Raw genomic sequence first — 23,532 nt, forward strand, 5'->3', positions numbered from 1 at the left:
TTCCCATGAGGTAGCAACCCTTCTAGGTTGGACACCGCATGGAGGGGTTATCAGAGCAGTGCCTGGCTCTTGCCCTGGGGAGGGGCCTAGCAGCAGAAGCACCAGCATGAAGCTGCAGCCCAGGAGAAATGAGAACAAATGATGGGGCTTTGCCAAGACGAAGGCAGAACTCACAATTCCCAGCCTCTCCTTCCTCAGGCCTGGCATCCTCACGCAGCCACAGAGGGTAATCACAGAGTCTTCTCAGCTGCTGGCTGCAGGCACTGGCCAGTTAGGCTTAGGGCACCTGTGATGCCACACTTTCCCAGGAGGCGCTCCTAGAGGATCTGGCCACTCTCTGGTCTGAGGTAGGGCTCTGGGGTGTCCCCATGGTGGTGGTGGCTCATGCCACCACAGGGCTGCCTCGGCTCACACCCTAGCAAACCTTGTGCCCTGGTTCCATGGCACTTTCCCCTGGCTGGCCCTCCTGTGCTGCTTACAGCACTAAGAACTTCCTCATGTGTGTTCATCCCAAACCGGCCTTCTCTGGTGAGTTTTAGTTCTGCCCTTCCTACCAGCCTACACCTCCTTCAGGTTTGGGAGATCTGAAGAGAGTGGCCCTACATCCCCTTTGAGTTTTTTGCTCCTTCAGTTAACTGTCCCAGTTCCTTTACCAGATCCTCATCCTGCCTCTCCTGCCCTCCTAGCTTTGAGTTCCCAGGAAATCACTCCTCTCTTGCTTTCCCTGGTTTCCTCTCCTACCAGGGATTTGGAGGAGCATGGCTTTGTCTCATCCTGCTAGTGATCTGTAACACACTCCAGCTTGTCTGACCCCTCTTCAAGCGCCATGCCCAGGACCAAGACTCAAGAACAGAGCAGAACTCTCACCTCCTCTTCTCCCGAGAGCATACTTTTTGTAATGTAATCAAAGGTTACACTAATGTTGATGACTGTGACACCCAGTTGCCTTGCAATGACTCTGAGGATCAAGGGCATACTGGAGAAGGCATTACCCTGGGGGTCCAGAGACATGGGCTCCACTTCCCCCTGCAATTCTTTTCTCTGGACCCGATCTCACCATAGGACAAAATGTTTGATAACAGAGTTTCTTGGGCCTTATGACAGATTATTAATTTTTTAGCAAGTAGTCATATCCCCCTACCTTCTTCCTTAGGGATGAGTCTATTTCCCTGCCCCACAGGCTTTGGATTTAGCCACATGATTTTCTTTGGCCACAGGATATTAGCAGATGTGACACAAATGAGGTCTGAGATATGCTTATGTGACTGAACTTGTCCTTTATGCCTTCTGTGATTTGCAAGGAAAGGAACTTCCCCAGGGGGAGCTGCTGTCCTTGCCGTTTGCACCCCACAATGTACACACATGAAGCAGATTTGAGCTTGCATACACCTTGGAGCCAAACCCAACCAATTCACAGCCCACTGGAGGGCTTCCCCAGCTGGCCAGGAGACTTGTGAGCAATAAAATCAAACGCTTGTCATGTTAAACCACTGAGTTTTGGGGTCTGTTTGTTACACAGCTTTACTGTGGCAGTGAGTGACTGATTACAGGTCTCTTTAAAGAACTCCTCTGGCACTGTGGGTGAGGGCTGGGCTGGCAGATCTGAAGATTATCTGCAAGCCAGATTTCTCTCTTCTTCTTCTTTTTTTTTTTTTTAAAGATTTTATTTATTTATTTGACAGACAGAGATCACAAGTAGGCAGAGAAGTAGGTGCGGGGAAGCAGGCTCCTTGCTGAGCAGAGAGCCTGATGTGGAGCTCAATCCCAGGACCCTGAGATCATGACATGAGCTGAAGGCAGAGGCTTTAAACCACTGAGCCACCCAGGTGCCCCTGATTTCTCTCTCCTTAAAGGGAAATGCAACTCAGGCAAGGTAAAGGGAGATTTATGCCCAAGGTTAGGGTGAAGATGTTCCCTCATGCTCATTTCCTGACCTTGCCTCATCAAACAGTGAGAAACAAGGTGGTCCTGGTGAGAAAAGTGCTTTCTTTGTAACTTCTACATTCTGGAATTCTCCTGTATAACTGGAATCTGCAATGTGCCTAGTCCTATGCTGGGGTTTCTTGAACACTGTGTCACTGAATCTCAAGACTCAGGGAGGAAAAACACATATTTAAGGTTTCAGGGGCTTCTACTGGTGAGGATGGAATGTGCATCCATTTATCTCAGACACTAAAACCCATGCATCTTCCAGGAGCTGCACAAAAACAAAGCCCCCACCCTCCAAGAATTAAGACTTTCAGATCTTGACTCGTGGACAGTTATCTGTGGGTATCCATGTGGTTGCTGAAAAACAAATATCCCTTATTGCAAAGTCCCCATCTATCCCCAGAGGTCTCCCAAGTGACTGCCTCACACCACAGAAGCACAGTAAAGCACTGAGTAGACCTGAGGTCCCTTCCAGCACTGCGTCCCATACCCCAGTCCTCAGAGCACCTGCACTTTCAAGAAGAGGGGGCTTAGCAGCCTGTGTTCTGAAGTGAGGATTTGCCCCCGCCTGGTTTGCTGTATTCCCCATCCCTCCACTTCCTTCCTGCAGGGCACCTTCTAGGTGAAAGCTTATGTAACAAGCGCTTTAAAGTTGGCAGGAGCTGAGCTGGGCTTTGAAGACCTCCAGAAGCTATTATGCTGTCAGAAGAGAGGGTACTAATTTACTCCCTCTGAGTTGGGAAGATCTTCTCGCAGCACAATTTGGAAATAGAAATAAAACGGGCCTTCAGATTTTGCAATATCACCTGCAATATCATCTGCTTTCTTCTGCCGCTGGGAGGGGGAATAACCTGCCTATTGGATGGGAGAGCAGAAGGGAACTGTGGCAGCCAGCATATTTTACGCATATGCTCGGTGGGGAAGACAGTCGCTACGGCCCCAGAACACAGCCTGAAGACAGGGCGGTCTTGGCCGAATTCTTGTCAGCTGCAGTTGTTGGGGAAAAAACTGGCCATCCCTGTTAGTGAGGAACAGGGGTGCAGGAACCAGAAAAACTTGGGTTCAAAGACATGTTCCACCACTGGCCATGTGAACATGAGCAAGCAACCTACTCTTGGGCCTCAGTTTCCTCATCTGTATAACAGATGGCTCCTTCCTCGCTTCCTGACACATCATTTGGCACTGTACTAGGCTTGAGGGACAGTGTGGAACAAGAAGACCCAGACTGTGTCCTCACAGAACTGACAGCTGAGCAGTGACCAAATGATTTCTGCAGTGCCCTGCACGGAGGGCTCATGCTGAGTGCTGGCTGCTGACGGGGTGACAGTCGTAGACAAACAGCAATCTTCCCTAACATCCCAAGTGGGTCACATTCAATGCAAACCAGAGGCCTGCTGTGTTGTTCTCCCTGTCCCAGTGCCTTTCGCTTCCTGCCCATGGTGACTGTCCTTATAGTGGCTCACAGTGCTCCGCCTCTCATCCCTCAGACCTGCCTCTCGGTGAATGCATGGAAGGTAGAGAGGATCTTATGAACAACCTGGCATGGTCAACCACCTCTCCAGCATCCTTCTGTCCAGCCTACCCAATACCTCTCTGCCCAAGCTCCCCCAGGAACAACAGAACTTGCTGTCTAGCGGTACACTGGATTCTACCATGGCTTTTCCTTACAGCATGCTGGACCTACCCACTGTCACTTCCTTGTCCTCAGTTTCCCCAACTTATGAACTCTGTAGACTGAGGCTGTGCCACTCCTGATTCTGGAGTACCACAATGCACATGGTTTTAGTGAATGGATTAATAAAGTGACCATGAAGCTAGCTTTCAGAGAGATGTGCAGGAGTCCTGGGATGGAAACCGGGAGACTTCAGCCAGAGTCCAGGTTCTGCTATGTGAAGCTGGAGATAATGTGGGAGGAACTTTATCACTGCTAAATGTTCTTTCAAATGCATGATCTCACTTGAGCCACAGAGCAATCGAGTTATTTGGTTACTAGGTACGAAACCCCCAAAGAGCTACCTACCATGACCAGGCACTGGATGCAGGGGTGCAGAGACCTCAGCAAACAGACCACTGGCCTAGAGCTAGATCTCAGGGTGCCATCTGCATGTGAATCATGCACCGCTATGCTAGGGGACCTTGGGTGGGTTCTTGGCCCTCAGTGCGTCTCAGCCTCAGAGCAGAAATTAGGCTGCAGGCATGAGAAACCAGGCAGCCAGGGCCAGACAGTGTCAGGCTCAGGCCCGAACTTGGGCACGTCCCTTCCCAGTGCTGGGTGTGGCCACATGCAGGAGGCCCGGGAGGAAGGCTGTGGGGGAAGATGGGGCACTGGCCACTCCAGATGGGGACAGAAGAGGAGAGGAGCCTACATTCAAGTGAGAAGGGGCAGGGGGCTGGTTTCTGAACAGAAGACAGAAGAACAAAGCCAGATCTGGGTTCAAGTCCTGGTTTTGCCACTTATTAGCTATGTCACTGTGGGCAAGTCACTTACCTGCCCTGGGATAAATGTTTGCCATACAGGGTGGGATGGAGGCCAGGAACAAAATTCCTGGAGTGGACTTGCTTTTAGCCTGCAATGTACTCTGATCACATTCATTATTTTCTTAGCTCCTCAGGTGGCCCACTTTGTGACCCTGGGGCAGGGAGAGTCTAAGAAACAAGCCATCTGTCTCATCCTGGCCCCACACAGTGGGAAGACAAACGTGAACTAGCCTGGCAGCACAGAGGGCTTTGGTGGACAGCGGGTAGGGCTGTGAAGTGCTCACCTGTAGCAGTTGTTGTTATAATTGTTATAACTTCCCAGAGCAGTCAGACAACCCAGGCAGATGGCATAGGAGAAAAAGATCTGCGTCCCAGCATCTACCCAGACCTGCAGGAGGGCACAAAGAAGTCAGCATGAAGAGAAGTCAGATTAGGGGTGGCCCCATTCTTGGAAATCCTCCACCCTCCCTTGTCCTCCAAAAAGTCTAGGCAAAGCAAAAATATAAACTTCCTAACCTTCTCGGGAATGTGCTTTAAGAGTTCTATTATTGGAGACTGCTTCATTAAATACAAATGTCCTTAATTCCAGAATTTTCCAGAGGTTATGGATAACAGTTCACTGAACAGCAAGAATTTGGACGTTTAGGTCCTTGCTCCAACTATGTGACCTTGGAAAAGCTACTTAACCTCTCTGAGGCTTAGTCCCCTCATCTGCAAACTGGGGAATGAACTACCCTCTCAGAATTGTTAAGAGGATTCCTGTGATATGGAACGGAAGCTCGTGGGACCCAGCTCATAAGCTAAGGCATATTTAAGCCAAAATGAGTGACTGCTTATCTTTGAGATTAAGAATACCATGAGTAAACTGTCATAGGATTCTGTCCCTAGGAAAATATTTGCATAGTTGATTTGAGCTTAAGAGGTGACAGGGAAGGGATAGGAGAAGGGGGAGGCCCACCTATATCTTTCACCTTTCAAAACAGATGCATTTTAGGCTTCCTATGTGGTACATAACGGAAACCACTTTCTTAGTCTCCAGGTTCCTCTCTGGCAAAAACTGCTGTTGACAGCACGACATGCACACCAGGAGTTATGATGGCTTCTTTAGCACTTTCCCCCAAGCTCTCTCTGCACTCAGCTCCAAGGAAAATCCATAGCTAAAAGCTAAATGCAGCCGATGACACTGAAGCTTGAGAATCAGGTGTCATCTAGAGAACAAGGCTTTGCACTAAGTACAAATACCCACTAACATTTATTGTGCACTTGTTACATGCCAGGCACCGGTGCTGAGCCCTCTGTGCGATATGGCACTTGGATATTCATAGCAACTCTCTGTGGTAAGTGCTATTATGCACCCCCTTTTACAGCTGAGGCAACAGAAACAGAGAAGTTGCATGACTTATTCAAGGCCACACAGCTGGGAGTGGTAAAGGCAGGTCTATGGAGACCACCTAGAAGTCCTCTGGGGTAACCTCCCATCCAACACAAGACTCTCTTCTGACTACTCCTGACAGAATAGTTTGTTTGATTACTGCTAGTAACAGGAAACTCACTATATCCTGTTGCGGTTCTTTCTTCTTTACAGAGTTCTGTCCATTAGAATATTTCTGAAAATGAGAGGAAATCCCCCTTCCTGAAGGTGTTCTTAGTTCCGGGACCATCCAGACCACACCTTCCTCTTCTGTATGGTAGCATTTTAGAGATTTGGAGAAAGCATCAGTGCCCCTTGGATCCTAGAACTCTTCCTTCTCTAGGCAAAATAATTCTATTTCCTCTCTCAGGGATTTTATAATAACAGTACAGGTCACTGTACCCTGGATTAGCTCAAGCTGGTTAAATCATTCAACAAATACTTATTAAAATTGAAGATCATAATGTTGCTTTTCAACCTAAGAAATGAATACATTTTTCTCCCTCACTGGAGTGTCTTGGAACTGATGCGGAACTCAAGGAGAGCTCTTTCATGGGGTGTGTGTGTGTGTGTGCGTAGGGCAGGGATGCCAGCAGATCAGAGTGGACTGAGACATGGGGAGGAGGAAATGGAAAGATGGAATAAAAAAAAGCTTTTATAAGAAGTTTTGCCATGAAGGGGAGTTGGGAGATAGATAATGGTAGTGTAATTTAGGGAGATTTTTTTTTTAATGGCAGAAACTCAAGGATGCTTAAATGTTGAAGGGTCCAGTGCAGATGAAAGTATTAAATATGTAGGAGAGAAACATATGCATTTTCAAGTCCACCCATTCTGCCTCAGTTTCCCCATTTGCTACCTCAGTGGATTCTCTTTAACCCAATCCAGGGTAATGATCTATATACCAGGTACTCAAATCTCCAAGAGGAAGAAAACAGAGGTATTTTGCCTGGAGAAGGGAAGAATTTTAGTGTCCAAGGGCACTGGTGCTTTCACTGAATCTCTAATCTAAGACTAGTAGTAAATCATAAGGAAAGGTAAAACACAGTACAAATGCTAACCCAGGAAACAGAAGACAAGATCACAGGAGCCACTCAGCAGGACGTTCAGCATTCAGTCGAGACCTGTTCCTCGAGTCCCTTACTCTTCCTGAAAATGCCTCTGCAAATTAAATGTCCCTCCTCCCAGATCCTTCACTGTCCTCTGGCTGAGCATGTGGGCCACAGTGAGAAAAACCACCAAACTTGTGGGAACTCTGGCTCCTTCATCGTGGCTGGGCCCCATGGCAATTGGTTCCTCTCCACCCAAAACATGGTAAACAAGCCCTCTGTGACTCTGAAAACACCAGAGAGATTTCCATTCACACATCTCAAAGTTGGGACCCCGAAGAATGATCTTCTCCTGTGGGAATTTTCCTTGCAGTCTTCTCACTGAACATCAACACTAAAACAGACATCTGCTGTTTTTGCCCACCCAGCATCCATCTCCCCTTTTCAGGAAACGGTGCCCTAATTTCCTTTGGGAAAGCCCCTCTTCTCCACTGGAATGTAGCTTCAGGGGTGTTCACACGGCCCAGGTCTGGCCAACAAAAGCATCTGTCTTGGCCACAGTGATTGGTTCAAGGATGAGCATATGATGCAAGCTAAGCCAATGAAACTTAATCCTGGGACTTTTACTGGAGCTACTGCAAATGGGACACATCTTTTTTTCCTGGAGATGTTAATCTTATAATTGCTGGGGATCATCCTTGACCATGAGGGAAGAGCCTGTATGAGAATAAAAACAATGCAGAGGAAAGCAGAGTCTAGAACAAAGAAAGAGGGGTGCCTGGGTGGCTCAGTTGGTTAAGCAACTGCCTCTGGCTCAAGTCATGATCCCAGAATCCCGGGATCGAGTCCCACATGTGGCTCCCAGCTCCACGGGGAGTCTGCTTCTCCCTCTGACCTTGTCCCCTCTCATACTCTCTCTCACTGTCTCTCTCCTGGAGTCTTGCATGTTCATAACAGTTGACCAACAGCTTTCATACTTGAACATCAGTATGGCTTTATATAATGTCTTTGGTTTCCTTTTTCTCTTCCTGAGTATCTTAAATAGCTGTTTAGTTGTCTGCTGGCACTGAGTGCTGCTGTAGGAAAATCTGATACCATTCTTGTTCACTTACTCTTTTTGTCTGAATGACCAACAGGTTTTTTCTTTTCTCTTTAATATTCGGTCATTTTGATTAAAATAGGTCTTAACGTTTATCACCCTGGGCTGATATTCCCAGGCTTGTGGTGCACTTCTTCAAGATATAATTCAAGTCTTCTCTTTAATTTCAAGGAAAAACATCCCTGAATTACCGTTTTAGGTAAACAATTTGTTCCTTTCCCCTGTTTTGCATTTCTTTTTGGGGGACCCATGTGTATGTTGGACCTTCTTTGTCTTTTATATCACCTTTTCTTCCACTCTTTAAGTAATCTCCTTTCTGACTTTTTTATTTTCCTCCTTTCCACCCCCTATTCACCTTATGGTGTCTACTCACCTCTTTATTCCTTCTATTCAGTTATTCCTCCTGAAATGTTCTGCCTTTCTTAAGCTGTCCTTTGGTTAGCTTTCTTTTCAAATCTTTTTGTCTCACAATTTCACCTACACTGTTACTTAATCACATCTGTTGGATCTTCATTTTTTTTTAGCTTATTTTGAAATATTAGGTTTGAGTATTCAGCTGTTTTGTGGCCCTGTCTGTGGAATACATACATTATCTATAGGAATACGATTATGCTCAGAATTCTTTTTCTCTTAGTAGTTTTTTTTTTAAGATTTTATTTATTTATTTATTTGACAGAGAGAGATGACAAGCAGGCAGAGAGGCAGGCAGAGAGAGGGGAGGAAGCAGGCTCCCTGCTGAGCAGAGAGCCTGATGCGGGGCTCGATCCCAGGACCCTGAGCCGAAGGCAGCGGCTTAACTCACTGAGCCACCCAGGCGCCCCGACTCTTAGTAGTTTTTAATGGGATTTGACATGATCCTTTTCCATTGTTCATGTGCAGGTCGGATACATTTCCCTGTCCTCTTATGAGGAGGGTTTCTTGTATGGAGGAATAGGGATGATCCAGGGTAGATTGTCTAGCCTTACATTCTAGGTTACCACTTCTATTAATATAAAAACTGAGACTGTGCAGACAGTACTTTCTGAAATTATTACTCTCTGTTCCCTTCCCTCATTCCCATCCAAAATTTCTCTTTTTGTTTCCTCTAGTATCTCCATCCTGCTCAAATTGTATTCTGCTCCTAGTGGCTTCTCCCCAGTGTGGGGTTCTCTCTGGCTATGGAGCCTCAGCTGCTTGGTCCCTAGACTTCCCAGGTCCCAGACTTCTGCCGAAGCTTCCTACAGCTCTCCTACTTTCACCTATAACTTGGGGCCCACATATATCACTGTTAATTTTGGCTGACATTCTAAGATATCTCCACCAAGCCTACTCTCCTACAGTCCTCTCCTTCTAGGAGTGAATACTCTCCTTCTAGGGGCTGGCTCTCAGCCTTCTACATTCTCTTTGCCTTCATCTTCATCTCATCTCATAGAGTTGACATCATGCAGATGTTATTGGTATCAGTGTTCGGCTCCACCTGTTCACATTTTGTGCTTAGTGGAGTTACCTAATTATGCTGAATGTGTTTTTTGTTCTGTTTTGTTTTACTATCCTGGTTTTTCTCTTTTGGTGGTGAGATTCTGGAATATTTTTTTAAAGATTTTTTTTTTTCTTTTCCTGTTGCTATCTTATCTACTTGGTTCTCAAGAATGTTCAGGGAGCAGATGAAACAAGATTGGTGCTGACTGGAGGTAAGAAAAGAACACCCATGGTTCAGCAATTTGGTAGATGGGGTATAAAAGAAGATGAGCTGGATTTTTAAAGGGAGGATGGAAGTATAAAGTAGGGAAATGGGGAAGTATAGTTTTGGATAAGGCAAGTTTTAGACATCCAAGTGATATGTGCAGGAGACAGATGGAAAGTCAGGGCTAAATATTACGGCCTGGGCTGGAGACAAAAATTTGGAAGTCCTCAGAATTTTAGGAGTAACTTTATATCTCCTTGACTTCAGCTCCAAACCTTTCTCCACTGGCTTTTTCTATTTCCTACATTTGGAAAACTCAGGTTGATAAAACTTTTCTGCTTAGACATGTGCTCACTGGGCATTCAAGAACCAAGAACCTTCAGGGTTAGATTTCTTGAAAAAGTCTCATGAAGAAGCATGAGTATCTTTGCATGAAGTCTGTACCATTAGACTTCTTAACAGATTTGCATAACTGAGGTGTATCTATGTTCTTAAACATATGCCTGTCATTGCAAAAATGTAACAGGGCTCCAGCTTTCAGCCTTCCTTTTCATCAGGGAAGGAATTAGTTAATTTACCAGGGAGCTGCTATATGTATTAAGATAATTACTGCTGGGCTATGCAGGAATATACAATGAATCCCCCAAATCTCAAAGGCTTAGCACAACAAAAATGTATTTTTTTTCCAACAAAAAGCCAGACCCAAATTGTGAAGGGGTGTTCTTCAATCCAGTGACTTAGCCTTACAAGACCATCTGCCTTATCACGATACTTCTATCTACATCAACACACCCTCTGATGCAAAGAACAAGACATTGGAGGTAAGCCTGGGAAGTTTTAAGAGCTAGACGTAGTTGTTGCATGTATTGCTTCTGCCCACATAAAGCTGGGCAGAACCAAATTGCATGGTCCCAAGCTAAAATCAAGGGAATCTGGGAAATGTAGTCTTCCTACTTACAAGAATGAGAAAAGGAAATATTGATCTGGTTGTTGAACACATAGCATTATTTCTGCTACAGGCATTATCCCTAAAGTCTATTTCCCTACTTCTCTCTTCAACTTGGATTTCCATAGGCACCCAGAGATCAAGTAAGATCAACGGTGGCTACTGGAATAACTTGATAAAAAGGGAAAAGAGAGACTAATAAAACAGACTGGCCATATTTATGAACACTTCCACCAGTTTGATGATGTCTTAAGAAGTGGAAAACTTGAGTTAATGTTTGTTGACAACCTACCCTGTACTCAAGGCTTTTGTGGACATGATCTCGTCGTTTACATAAGCATCTCAGTAACGTAAGTAGTTTCTCCATTTTTATAGATGAGGAAATGAATCCATACAAGGTCAAACAGCTTAGCAGGTAGAGTCAGGTTTGAACACATAACACTCTGGCTCCATGTTTTACAGAGAAAAACTGGGGCCTCCCAGTGTGCTGAGTAGGCCTGGAGTCTCAGCGAGGATTTAAACAGCTCTGTAGCTGTCCAGTCAAAGACAAAGGCAACCCCACCTCAATGAAAGGAAGACCAGGCAACTGAACCCCGTTGACCAGCATCTCCCAGGATGCTAGAAAGGGGGCAGCTCAGTGGAGAAAGGGCTTCCTTTTCTCAACACAATTTGAAGGGAAAATAGTCTCCACAAAACAAACCCTAAGGAAGCTGGGTCAGTAGCTGAGAAACAGATCACTCCCCATGTTCTACAGCAATGAATGGGGGGCGTTCTGGCAGCATGAATGTGGGCGGTCCACATTCAGAGGTTTGGAGAACAGATTTGCATGGGAACAGGGGAGCAGGGCCCCTTTAGAAGAGAGGTGGTCCCTCCCTCTAGCTTCGGGTCAACCTCATCCCTTTCAGGGCAACCAGTTCCAATGAGCCCTGGTGCACAGCAGGTACAGAAAGCAATGGGTTAGAGTACAACCAGCCTTCCCAACTAGACCCTCAAAGCCAAGCACTGTGCTGCACAGAGTAGGTCCTCAATGTTATAAGCAGGGAGAGCAAAGAAGGATGGACAGACAAGGACAATTTCTTCCCTACCCCCGCTTAGAAGCCACATTTGTCAAGATAGATGCTCAGTACTGGCTGCCCCAGTCCACATGGATATCGTTTTACAGTTCATAAAGCACCTGCTTATATTCCGGGACCCACAGCTGCCTTGAGGTGGGCATGATTATCCTCCGGTTTGAGACAGCTGTGTGCAGGGCCAGACGCATACTTACTCTCTCCCCACATGCCCATCTTGTCCATATATGTAGAATGTCTCATCTCTTAGACGTTTGTGAGTGAAAGCTTCATGTCTTAGAAAAGACTTATCCAGCTTAGGCAGAACCAAGGAGAAGGTCCTTGGGCATATGTGGTTAGCATCTTCCTCTTTTTCTCTTATATACAAAAGCTTAAAAAGATAATGTGTGTGCAACAGATATTCAACACAGTGCCTAGCTCTTGGAGGGCACTAAGGAAATGCTCAGAAACCCAGCCCGTGAGCTCTAACAAATGGTAGGTGTTTAGTCAACATTCATCCCTCCTCAGGATATACCAGTATTCAAAAGTCTGGAAGAAAAAAAAAGCCTCTTCTCTCCTTTTCCCTCTAATACCCATGCACTGGGTATCCACCCTGTGCCAGGCACCATCTTCCCTCAGGGGGCTCACATTCTAGCAGGACGGACCACATACCAATGCAGAGAAGCAGCAACCCAGCATCTGGTGGAGAGGAGAAAATAGGAACAACAGGGGCTGAGGTCGCAGGGCCGTGGGGCCCAGGGCCTTGCTCGGTAAAGATGCAGCTGCTGCCCTGGGAGCCTGAGGGGGGACTGGAGCTGAAAATCTCCTTCTCTATGGTGTCTCATGCAGCATGGACTAGAGGAAGAAGTCCCTGTGAAATGTACTTTCAGGCCTACACACGGAGCCATCCGTCAGCGCAGAGGGGCAGTGCCTTTGTGCAGCGTCAAAGCTGATGCCAGTTGGCAGGCCTGCTACGTCCATCTCTGTGTCCTGGAGTTGGTGGCACATGTGGCACTGATCCTCTGAGGTCTCCGACAAATGCAGCATCAACCCATCCTGCCACTAGTAGGAGGAGGAGTTGGTGATAGTGATGCCAGCCAACACCATCCCAGCTCATCTCTGTTAGCGCCTCGAACACACCAGGGGCTATTCTAAAGGCTTTGCAAGTATTAGACTCACTGTTGAGCTATGATTATCCCCTTTCTATAGATAAAAAAACGAATGCCTGGAGAGGTGAAATCACATGTCCCTCTAGCTTTGGAGAGATGTACATACTGGTTGCTGTGTGAGGAGTTAGCCTTACTGATAAATGAGCCTCTGGAACCTGGCCTGCCCTCTGGGAGACCATGCCCAGGGGGAATAAGTTAAATAGGATGGTTTCTGTTAGATGCCTGACTCTAAGCCTTGCTGTGGCTTAAGGAAAGGGTGTGAGCTTTGGAATCAGGAAGACCCAGGTTGGAGACCTGCTTGTCCACTTACCTGCTACACAACCCCGGGGCAAGTTACTTCACCTCTCTGAACTTCAACCACTTCACCCGTAAAAGATACTGTGAGTGTAAGGTACACAGTGGGGTACCTGGTAAGATTCCCTTAATCTCATTTCTTTTCAGGGCTAACACTTCTCAACTATACCATGAAAACCAGCTCCTGCCTCTTTCCTACCATCCCAGCCCCTTGAGACCAGGTGAACCAATCAGATTTCTGAGCAGCACCAAACACTGCAGCCACCCTCCACTACCGTAGACTCACTTACTTTTAGGGCCTGGAACATGGACACGACAATGAGGGGCAGAAGGAACCAACATCTCATCGCTCCCAGACTCCTTACAGTCCCAAAGCCAGGCCAAGAACATACGTGAAAACTGCCAGCCCCAACAACACATGCAGCATTTGGCTTTTGAACCTGAGTAGACAGGACAGGGCTTGGTGGCCCTCCAGGGGCTCACAACCCAGAGCCCTTTGTCTCTTTAACATTTTCTTTTCATACAGGCAGCCACACACAGATACACAAACACACATACACAACACAACTTTTGTAAGCAAACCCTTTGATTGAGGCTGAAACATAACTTATATGGCCCGGCAGAAAATGGCTGAGTTAAGCTCTTTCTTTTCTCCTTTTATATTGGTAAAGATTCTCAAAAGATTAAAAGTAGGTTAGGAGAATAATACAACAGCTGTGTTTCCAGTGTGTACCTGACAACGGGCTTTTGTAGAAGTGAATAATTACATGAAAATCACTTCCTTCCCACCTCTTTCTCAGCCCCCTCTGGGTTGCTAGGCGCCCTCTCTCCTTCTTTCGGCTAATGCCACATACAGAAGCTGATGAATACAGTATGGCCATTATGCGGGAAGGGAGTCGGGAGGGAGAAGGATTCAAATGCTCCCTCCCTGGTGGATTCAATGGTGGGGAGAGGGCTATGGAGGAGTCTACTCTGGATATATTTAAATGCTAATGTGCTGGGCAGGCAGGCAGGGCCAGTGGGAACAGTGGTGGGAAGGGGCAGAAGCTCTTGGCTTGGAAGGCCCACTGGAAATATGTTCTGCAGCCTCTGGCTCTGGAGCCAAGCACTTCCCTGGGCAGCCGGCCCCGGGGGCCACCTGGGGCCCTGCCAACTGCCCTGCCAGTAAAGTGTCATTGGGCTGAAGTGTTGCACCACGGGCGGTGAGGAGCCGTTCAGTTCTGTGGGGGGGTAGCCTGGGTGTGTAGGCTAACCCTGGTGGCCCTTTTGTGTGGAGCAGGGAGCAGGGTCACTGTGGCTGGGTCTCTGCCCAGAGGCTGGACAGCCATGTACCAGTCACAGAGTGCTGAGGGAGTGGATGGGTGGTTGTTGGCACTGGGCTGATGGCAATGACCTCCAGGCCTTCTGAGGTAGAATCCTGAGGCCCGTGCATGTCTACCCCTTAATCCATCCCATGGGACAACTGCGCCCTGTTTTACCAAATGACTAAACAAAAGAGGTTCTGAGCACCAGAAAGCGTGAGCAAGGCCTGAAGATAGCATGTCCCCTGTCCTGAGCTTGTCTCACAGCTGTCCATGCACCCTTGAGGGGTTGCATTTTAGCCCAACAGTGTTCCTCTAGGGAAATGCAACTGGCATTTTGGACAGGACAATGCACTGTGCAAAATGTCCCATTCACTGCAGGGGGCGTTGCTTCACTGGCTCCCACTCTCCAAATGCTAGAGGCAGTCTCAGTCATCGCAGAACCCAGAATCAGGCTCCCATGTGTTTCTAAGTGATCCTAAGTGGCTGAGAACCACTGAGGCAGGAGGAATCTGAACTGGCATCAGTGGCTGGGCTGCAGAACCTGCATCCCATCCCTGGGAGCAAAAGGCCAGGGGCTTCTGAGCCAAAACAGACATCAGCTCCCAAACCAGCCCCAAAGTGGCGCATTGTCCTGTGTCAGAGGAGCAAGCAGCCAAGATGAAGTCTCATCATCTCCTGCCATAACTGCTTCTCTCCTCTAGGAATCATGGAGCTGGTTCAAGGCAGGGAGCCAGGGAAAGCAAAGGCATGCCAGGATGCCCCACACTGTGGGAGAGCCAAGTGGTCACATACACTGCAGTCTTGAGAAAGAACTCCCTTGGGAGGAACATGAAAAAGGAAACAGCCACAGTTGGTAAAGGCAGCTACCTCTGCATCTGCCCAGAGACAAAGAAGTAAATACATTGAGTCACATCATTATATTCATTGCTTATTGTCTGTCTCCTCCAACTAGAACAAAGCCTCAATAAGAGCAAGGACTTTCATTTACTTTTTCTTTGATGCTCCCCTAGCACTTTACGCACTGCCTGGCACATGGTAAACACTCAAAACTATGTGCTGAAAGCCCACGGCTGCTTAGCGTCTCCAGATCACAGGAACAGAGTATTCAAGCCTCCTGCAGAGTCCTGGCTACAAGACCAAGTACAGTATGAGCCAGACTGACAGGTTCAGAACACCGGGTTCCAATCCCAGGTTGCCCTGATAGGTCCTGTCTGTTCTCCCTAAAATTCTCTCTCCCAGCCTCAGTCTTCTAATCTGTAAGGAAAGTGGATTGCAGCACAGATGATAAATATGGGGCACACACATCGCACTCTAATTCCTGCCCAGGGCAGACATTGCTAATCGAGTTCACTCCTCTTCCTTCCTATGGCAGACATTGTTAATCAATCCCACTCCAATTCCTGCCCACGGTACACACTGTTAATCGGTAACGTGGCCCCCCGAACCCTTCCTCTCATGAAAGATATTGCTAATCACTTGCAACATGTTCTTATCCTCCGTCTAGCTGTGGTAGAATTCTACTACCAGTCCGAATTGGTAAGTGAGCTAAAACCTGTGAAAGATGGTCTTCTAGCCCTGATGCCCCAGGCTTATAGAGCAAGGATATGTTTTGGGGTCAGTTGAGACTCATTTTCCTTGGGGTGTTTCAACCTTCCAGTCTTGAAAGCCCACGAAGACACTGTGACACCCCAGAGTTTATGCTCCTGCCCCACTCCAGGAACAGACTTCAAATCAAACACAGGAGCCAAGAGACTTTATTAAGGAAAGAGGAGAATGATGTCCCACTCATGGAAATAGACATTTCCAAGGGATTTTCAGCACTTGTCCTGGCCTGGAGGCCAGAGGAAGAGGAGGGGTGTTCTAGTAGTGAGTAAATGGTATCAGCAAAGGCCTAGCAGTCAAGGAAAAGAAAGATGTATATGAAGTTGCCCCAGAAGATGCTTCTAAGGTAAGCAAAGGACAAGAGAGGGGATGGAACACACCTTCCCGGGCCCCATGGATTCACAGAGCTGGTATTTAATTCATCATGGTATGTTTGGCTGGAAGCTGCTCTGACTTTGGGAAAATGCCTGTGGTGGCCATACAGAGGTTGCAGGAAGATGCTACTTACTCCCTTGGGAAACAGAACTCTGAGAGTGAATGGGAAAGCACTCAAATTCCTGTTCCAAAGAGCCTCCCGGGGGGAGGGGGGATCCATGGTGGTGGGGGTGTGGGGACAGTCATAGCAGCAACTAAGCTTTGTCCCTGGCAGAGAGCTTCAGCCCTAGGATGAGCTCCCTTTTGCTAAGTAATTGGGGACGCAGTGAGGAAATTCTTGCATTGCATTGAAAGTTAGGGTAGAAATCACTGAGGTTTTCTGCTGCTAAAAAACTTTAAACAGTTAATCCCCTCCACAATACTTTCTGAGCATCATGTATCTGCTGGGGTGGAGAATATGCAAACAATTCAGATCCCTATTTCCTGCTCAGGAGCTTGCAATCTAGCAAGTGAACAAGGGAAAGGGAAGTCAGACAAGCAAGCACCTTCCCATGTCTACAGTATCAAATCTGGTTCAGTGCCAGCTCTGCTGGGTGACCTCAGGGAAGCCACTTCTTTGAACTTCAGTTTCTTTATGGGTGTGTGGGAAGAACAACAGCTCCAGGGTGCCGGCTTTGTTCCAGACACAAAACAAGACAATGTGCATAGAGTATACACTGATACCTGGCTCACAGTAAATGCTGCATCCAGTGGGAGGGGCTGAGGGGCCAGAGAGGGGTCATTACTTCTGGCTTGAGAAAGAGTCTTTCAAGAGTCTGGGAAGCTGAGTAAGTGTGTCCCGGGGGAGAAGCAGAAGAAAAGTCATCTATTCGGGACAGGCCCCAGAGCCCTGGCCTCTTCACACCGGGGTGAGTGCTCCCAGGAGGGGCCAGGCCAACTCCCAAGCTCATGCATCCTCTCCCACACCCCACAGACAAACCCCAGGGAACTGAGTTCCCCAGGCTTCATTTAGGACTGCACGTGTGGGCAGCATCAGGAGTGAGAACAGAGGGGAAACCTGCCATCTCCGTATGGGCCTTCGAGGAACTATGCAAGCTGTTTACATGAGTACCACGTGGGGATGCAGACACCATTTGCTCCTAAAAAAGATAAGTGCATTCTTTTCTATTATCTCAGCAGTAGAAAACAAGACTCTCAAATCCTCACATGCTTCACTCTTTTCACTGGGGCCCTACAAGGCTGACGATTATCTCAGTCCCTCCAGCAATGCTCTGAGCTTGGTACTCCGATTTTCTCCATTTACAGATGGGGATATTGAAGCCTAGAGAGGCTGTGGAGGTGGCCCTTCATCACCTAGCCAGTAAGTGGAAGATTAAAACCCAGATCTGTCTGATCCCAAAGCCCTCCTTTGAATTGTCCCATGAGACTGCCACCACCTCAACCAAGAGGAGAGTGCCCAGGATGACCAGCCTCACAGGCCCAAAGCCCGGATGGATTTGGTGCCTGACATGTGACCTGCCCACATCCACCCACATATGGTTCTCCTTCTACCTCCCTACATCCTTGTCAACCAGGGTGGCTCAGTCAGTTAAGTGTCTGCCTTCAGCTCAGGTCATGATCTCAAGGTCCTAGGATCGAGCCCTGCATGGAGCTCCTACTCAGTGGGAGTCGGCTTCTCTCTCCCTGCCTCCCCCAACTTGTGTGCACGCTCTCTCTCTCTCTCACCCTTTCTCTCATAAATAAAATCTTAAAAACAAAAACAAAAACTTCATGGCCCAAGTCCACCTAATTCACAGTGCCTCCGCTCTGCACATTCAAATAGAGAGGTAAGAGTTTTAAACAACACCAGATCCTTGGGAACCCTGGCACCCAGAGAGGTCAGAGCAGAGAGTCAAAGCAGATCCAGGTGATGGAGTGAGTGAGTCACCACAGTGGCACAGCAGGCTGCCTTCCACCTGAAGACTGACCCCACCTTCCTGACCACAGCAAGGTCTTAGAGGGAGAGAACCCAGGAAGGTTGGCTAACCTTGCACATGGACTAATAGGAGGCACTGACAGGCTGGCACCACACTCCCTCCCAAATGATGCCCATGACTATGGCCTTGGCTCTGGGCAAAGCTGCCATGAGAGGGGCTGACCTCATTCCTCATGCCTCTCTTAGCAACTTCCATGGGCACTGGCTTAAGGAACACAAGAGTGATCATTTCCAAAGTAAATCAAACATGAATGCTGAAGTATCTAGGGGGAAAAGTGTGCAGATGTCTGCAGCTTACTCTGAAATATATCTAAAAATAAATTAAGTGGATGGATGGATGGATGGATGGATGGATAGAAGGCTTGGAGAGGTCTGTGATGAAGCAGACACAGCAAAATACTGATGGTAGAATCTAGGTGGTGGATTTGTGGGTGCTCCCTGTGCAGGCAGAACCAAGAAGATGAAGAGGGGAAGCTCCCATGTCAGCAGCGGGAAGTGGTGGGCTCACTGAGCTGACTCATATCCACAAACTCGGGAGGGAATGCTTCCCAGGGATACACTAGTGAGAAGACATATGCTTTGTGACCAGTAACTCATAATCACATCAGTGAGGGGTAAATTGAGGCAATCCCTCTGCTGTTCTAGGGACAGTCAGGAGCCAAACCCAGAGTCAGCCACCAATCTGAAAACATGTGGGTTTTTCTGAGATTCCTTTTCTCTCCTCCTTGACACCACCTCAATGATTGAAAACCCTTCTGAATTCCTTAAGTCATCTAGCAGTAATTCATGGATTTATCTGAGTTGTTAAACCTCATTTTCAGCCACCATTCTCTTCTGAATGAGATGGAACAACCTTTCAGGGTTCATGGGAGGAGGAGGAGCAATGGACAAGTATGTAGTCCCCAGTCATCTATGTACAACTGTAGAGATTCATGTAACATTTGGTTCTGAGGTATTTGCTAAGAAGATCATGCCTGTAATTTATTTATTTATTTTCCTGTCTTTCTTAGACAGAATCCTTTCTTTCTTTCCCACTCTGTGTCTTCACTGTTGCCCATTCTGAGGTGTAAACAGTTATCATGGCATCAACTGTACCAGGCATGAATGAAGGACTGCGATGATGACCATATTCTATAGAAGGGTTTAGTGAGCATTTGCTGTGTGCTGGGCCATATGCAAGTCCCCACCATGGGAGAGGTCTGGTTGAATAAGATCTTGTTTATGTTCTGTAAGGGTAGTCTTGGATAATGATCAAGTATACTTTGGATTTCCCCACAAGAAGGTTAACCTCATACTTGCTTAGAATGATGTTTACCTGATGCTCCTTTCTTAGTTGTATGGCCTAGAGAAATCTTAATGCACTATCATGCATAACCTTGGAGGCATGTGGATGATTTAGAACATAAAAACATTCACACGACTGCAGATAAATCATCTCAAATCTCTGGGTTTCATTTTCACAAAGAACATTTTAAAGAATAATTCCTGGGTTCTGCTATCTTTTATTAATCGGACACATGCAATTGCTAATAGGAGCTTCCTACTGGCATGAACTAGCCCATGAGAATGGGTCATAAGGGAGAAAAGAAAAGTAAAGGGCTACTGGTATTGAAAACACTGAAAACCAGTGATTTTACCTCATACCCTAATTTTATGCCTGAGGGAACAGTAGCACAAGGATGGACAATGTCTTTTCAAGGTCAAGGATAGAACTGATTCTAAGCCTGGGAGTTCCCTACTATGCAACACTGCCTTCTTGGGGCAGAGGAGGGTAGGAAATGCAAGGACCAAGGCCCTTACAACATTGGAGGCTGAGCTTTGCCCACGGGCCCCTCATATTTAGAACATCTCTAAGGCTCTCATCAAGGAGAAGGAGATAAGTTTGACCTCTTTGTGAACATTATGCAGGACTCAGCACTCGCCCTGCAGGGGTTTCCAGTGCTTGGTTTGCATATGAGAAGTGAGGGAAGTGGAACATGAGATTCACACACCAGTGAGTTTTCACAGAGAAGAACATCAAATGTCATAATCCCAGCAAACTAAGATGTATCAAAGCCTTGTCCCTTGCTACTTACAGACAAAAGAGATCCTTGCTTTCCTTGCTCCAAACTGTGCTGGGTCAGAAATCATCAGAACACATTGTATGTGCAAAGCAGACTTCTTCCTAACTAAGGAGGAGTTGCAGGAGGCAGTCACAGCATCTTAATTATAAGAACTACATGCACATCTCTGCAACCCTTGCGTTTCTCAGGGCTGTTGTACATATCAACATGTTTGTCACTCTTGACGGTCATCCAAGGTACAAAGGATAGGGCTTATTAAGAGAGAAGCCCAGATAGGTTAAGTGGTCTGCCCATGTCACAAAACTAGGCAGTCAGGAGCTCAGTGTATGTCTAGTCTAACCTCTTAACTTCACAAATGGGAAAAAAAGCTCAAAGGGATAGAAATATGACAGGTGTTTCAACTGTAGGTTCTGCATTCCAGTCCAGTTCTCCACTAACTGAGGACTTGGGTAAGTCATATCCTCTCTTGGGCACCCAGCTACTCATCCACAAAAGAAGAAAATAAGCCTAGATATTGACTTTCAAACTTGTTAAAATTGCAAATAAATGGGCTCCATGGGGCTTTTTATCCTGATGAATATAATCTTACTCTATGTGCTGGAAACAAATTTACTGTCAGAAAATATATTCAATGGGTAGTATGAAATATGAAATCACCACAAACATATCACTTTACAAATAAGACTGAGCTGCTAAATTAAGCACAAATGACTATGGGCCAATTCCCTTAATGTGCTACCTGAACACTGAGTATGTCACATCCAAGACTAGCAGGTAAAGAGAAGAAAGTATTGAGAGTTAAACATAATTTTTTGGGAGATACTGAAAACACATAAAATAAGATAGCCATTTAAAATTACAGCCTAGTTTGAAAAGATAGAAAATTCTCCCAGATACCAGAATGAGAAAAGTCAAAGCTGAAAGAAGAGGAGTAGAAATAGACTCAGCAACCCATGGGGATATCCAACCAGAGAGAGAAGACTGATGCTTAAACTCCTTTTCAAGGCTAGAATTAAAATTACAACCCTTGAGCATGACTTAAACCTGAATGGGCTTACTGCAAAAGGCAAGGAGCTGGAAAAGGACTGTCCTATGATGAATGAGTTGTTAGAAAATCCTACCCTTTAGACCAGGACTTTCAACACAGAACTTCCAGCTTTGGATATGATAAACTTGGCTCCTGTAAAGTGGGCACCTAAGCTTAAACTGCAACCTTAGCATTGCCAGCCTAGAATTCCATACCCAGCTAAACTACCAGTCAAGAGTGACAGTAAAATTAATACTTGTTCAGACATGAACAGACTATGAGAGCTAGTTCCTATGGGGCTTGCTCAAAGAACTATTAAAGGATGTACTTCAGGACGAAGGAAATGTAATCCAGTAGAAAGGAATGAAAGTAACAGGGAGCAAAGAAATGGGTAAACATTGTAAAATCCAAGTATCAACTCCAGAAAGTAACAAGGCAGAATTTTAAAAAGTAGTAAATAACCATAACAAGAATGGAGAGGGATGTGGAATTTGAAGGGAATTTTGTATCTTAGGCATTTTCTTCTTTAGAAAAAAGGATGAGACTGGCCAACAGCCACTCTGATGAACTCGGCATCATCTATCTTTTCACAGTGTTCTGGGGAAGACCTTTCTTCTCAGCTAGAACCACTGAATGAGCAGCTATCACCACCTTCTCAGGACTTCGCAGGATGGCCTTCCAGTTGCTGTGCTTTCTGCCCAAGACAACAGTGGCCACAGTTCTAGTCATGATTCTTCAATGGGCATTCTCTGAACTCTTCTGGAAATAACCTGGCCCTTATGGGGTATAGGAACAGGAAGGAACAAACAATGCTGACAGCATTCCTTCAAAGAGCCAGGAGTCACCACTCCACTTCCAAGTGCCTGGAGCAGTTTGAGTTTCAGTTTCCAGACTGTCACCTCCCCAAGTCCCTGTTTCCTGGGCCATTTTTCATCTAGAGCACTACTGTCCAATACAATTTTCTGCAATGATAGAAGTGTTCTATATCTGATCTATACAATATGGTAGCTCCTAGCCACCTTTGGTTATTGAGCACCTGAAATTTGTCTAACCAAACTGAGGAAACTGAACTTTAATTTTTATTTAATTTAAATTACTTTAAATTTAAACAGTGAGATATGACTTACAGCTACTGTAATGGACAACATAATTCTAAAGGGTGGGCAATCCCTGAAGAGGTCCATTCTATTCCCAAATGATTCCTGAGAGGTAGCTCCCCACCTTTGCTGGAATCCCTGGAGTGGTCTTTCCTACCCTCTGCTCTGGAGTGTGAGACAGAGCAGGTGGGTAGCACCAACACTCAGCCCCAGCCCCATTCCTTCCTCTGACCACAGCCCTCACTGCTTGTCTGACAGCTCTCAGCCTGCCCTGCATACTTTCTTGGACCACTGCCCCTCAAAAGTTCATGTGTATACAAACCAGAGAGAGATTGTTGCTAAAATGCAGACTCTTATGAATAGGTTTGGGATGGAGCCTGAAAGTCTGCATTTTCAACAAGCTGTCAAATAACACTGATGCTGCTGGTGGTCTGGGGACTACATTTTGAGTAGTATGGTTTTAGAGCCATTGTCTTAAAATGTCAGTTAACTCAGCCACCACATCTAGCATAATAGCAGCTTCCACTAATATGTGTATCTTCTCTTTTTGCCATACCTGTTTTCCACAGGGTTTTAAAAGCAAACTCTATGACAACAGGAGAAGGTTAAATCAGTTTATGCAGAATCGATGTAGGAAAAAACTTTTAAGTGTTGGTCAAGAAAATAAAATCAAAGGTACATTCATCTCTTAGAGAAAATAACAGTCAACACTTACTGAGCATTTACTATGCACTGGACTTGATGTAACACACATCATGAATGAGGACTATCTCATTTAATCCTCACAACAACCTTTGTTACAGATTTAAAAAGCACACAGTCAAGGCACAGAGACTTAAGTAATTTGCCCAGGGTTGTTATAGTGAGTAAGTGGATGAACCATGGTAACCCCCATACTATGCAAGAGCTCTGGTCAAAAGCTCAAGAATAGGGATCTTGATTGTTGAGGGTGGCTGGACTCCTTTAAAGGAAAACATGCTTAAGGAGATATCTGCACACAAATGT

The 23,532-nt window shown here is 46.3% G+C and overlaps 1 protein-coding gene across 1 annotated transcript in view; it reads right to left on the reverse strand.

Annotated features, from left to right (window-relative positions):
* Positions 1-23,532, reverse strand: part of SLC6A11 (solute carrier family 6 member 11) — a 124,822-nt gene that overhangs the window by 25,621 nt on the left and 75,669 nt on the right. The window contains exon 7 of the mRNA XM_082683695.1: positions 4,692-4,795. Within this exon, the coding sequence (XP_082539821.1) occupies positions 4,692-4,795 (104 nt within the window). The remainder of the gene's footprint in view (positions 1-4,691; positions 4,796-23,532) is intronic.

Source organism: Mustela nivalis (assembly GCF_964662115.1).
Source record: "Mustela nivalis genome assembly, chromosome: 1".
In the NCBI taxonomy this organism is placed as follows: domain Eukaryota; kingdom Metazoa; phylum Chordata; class Mammalia; order Carnivora; family Mustelidae; genus Mustela; species Mustela nivalis.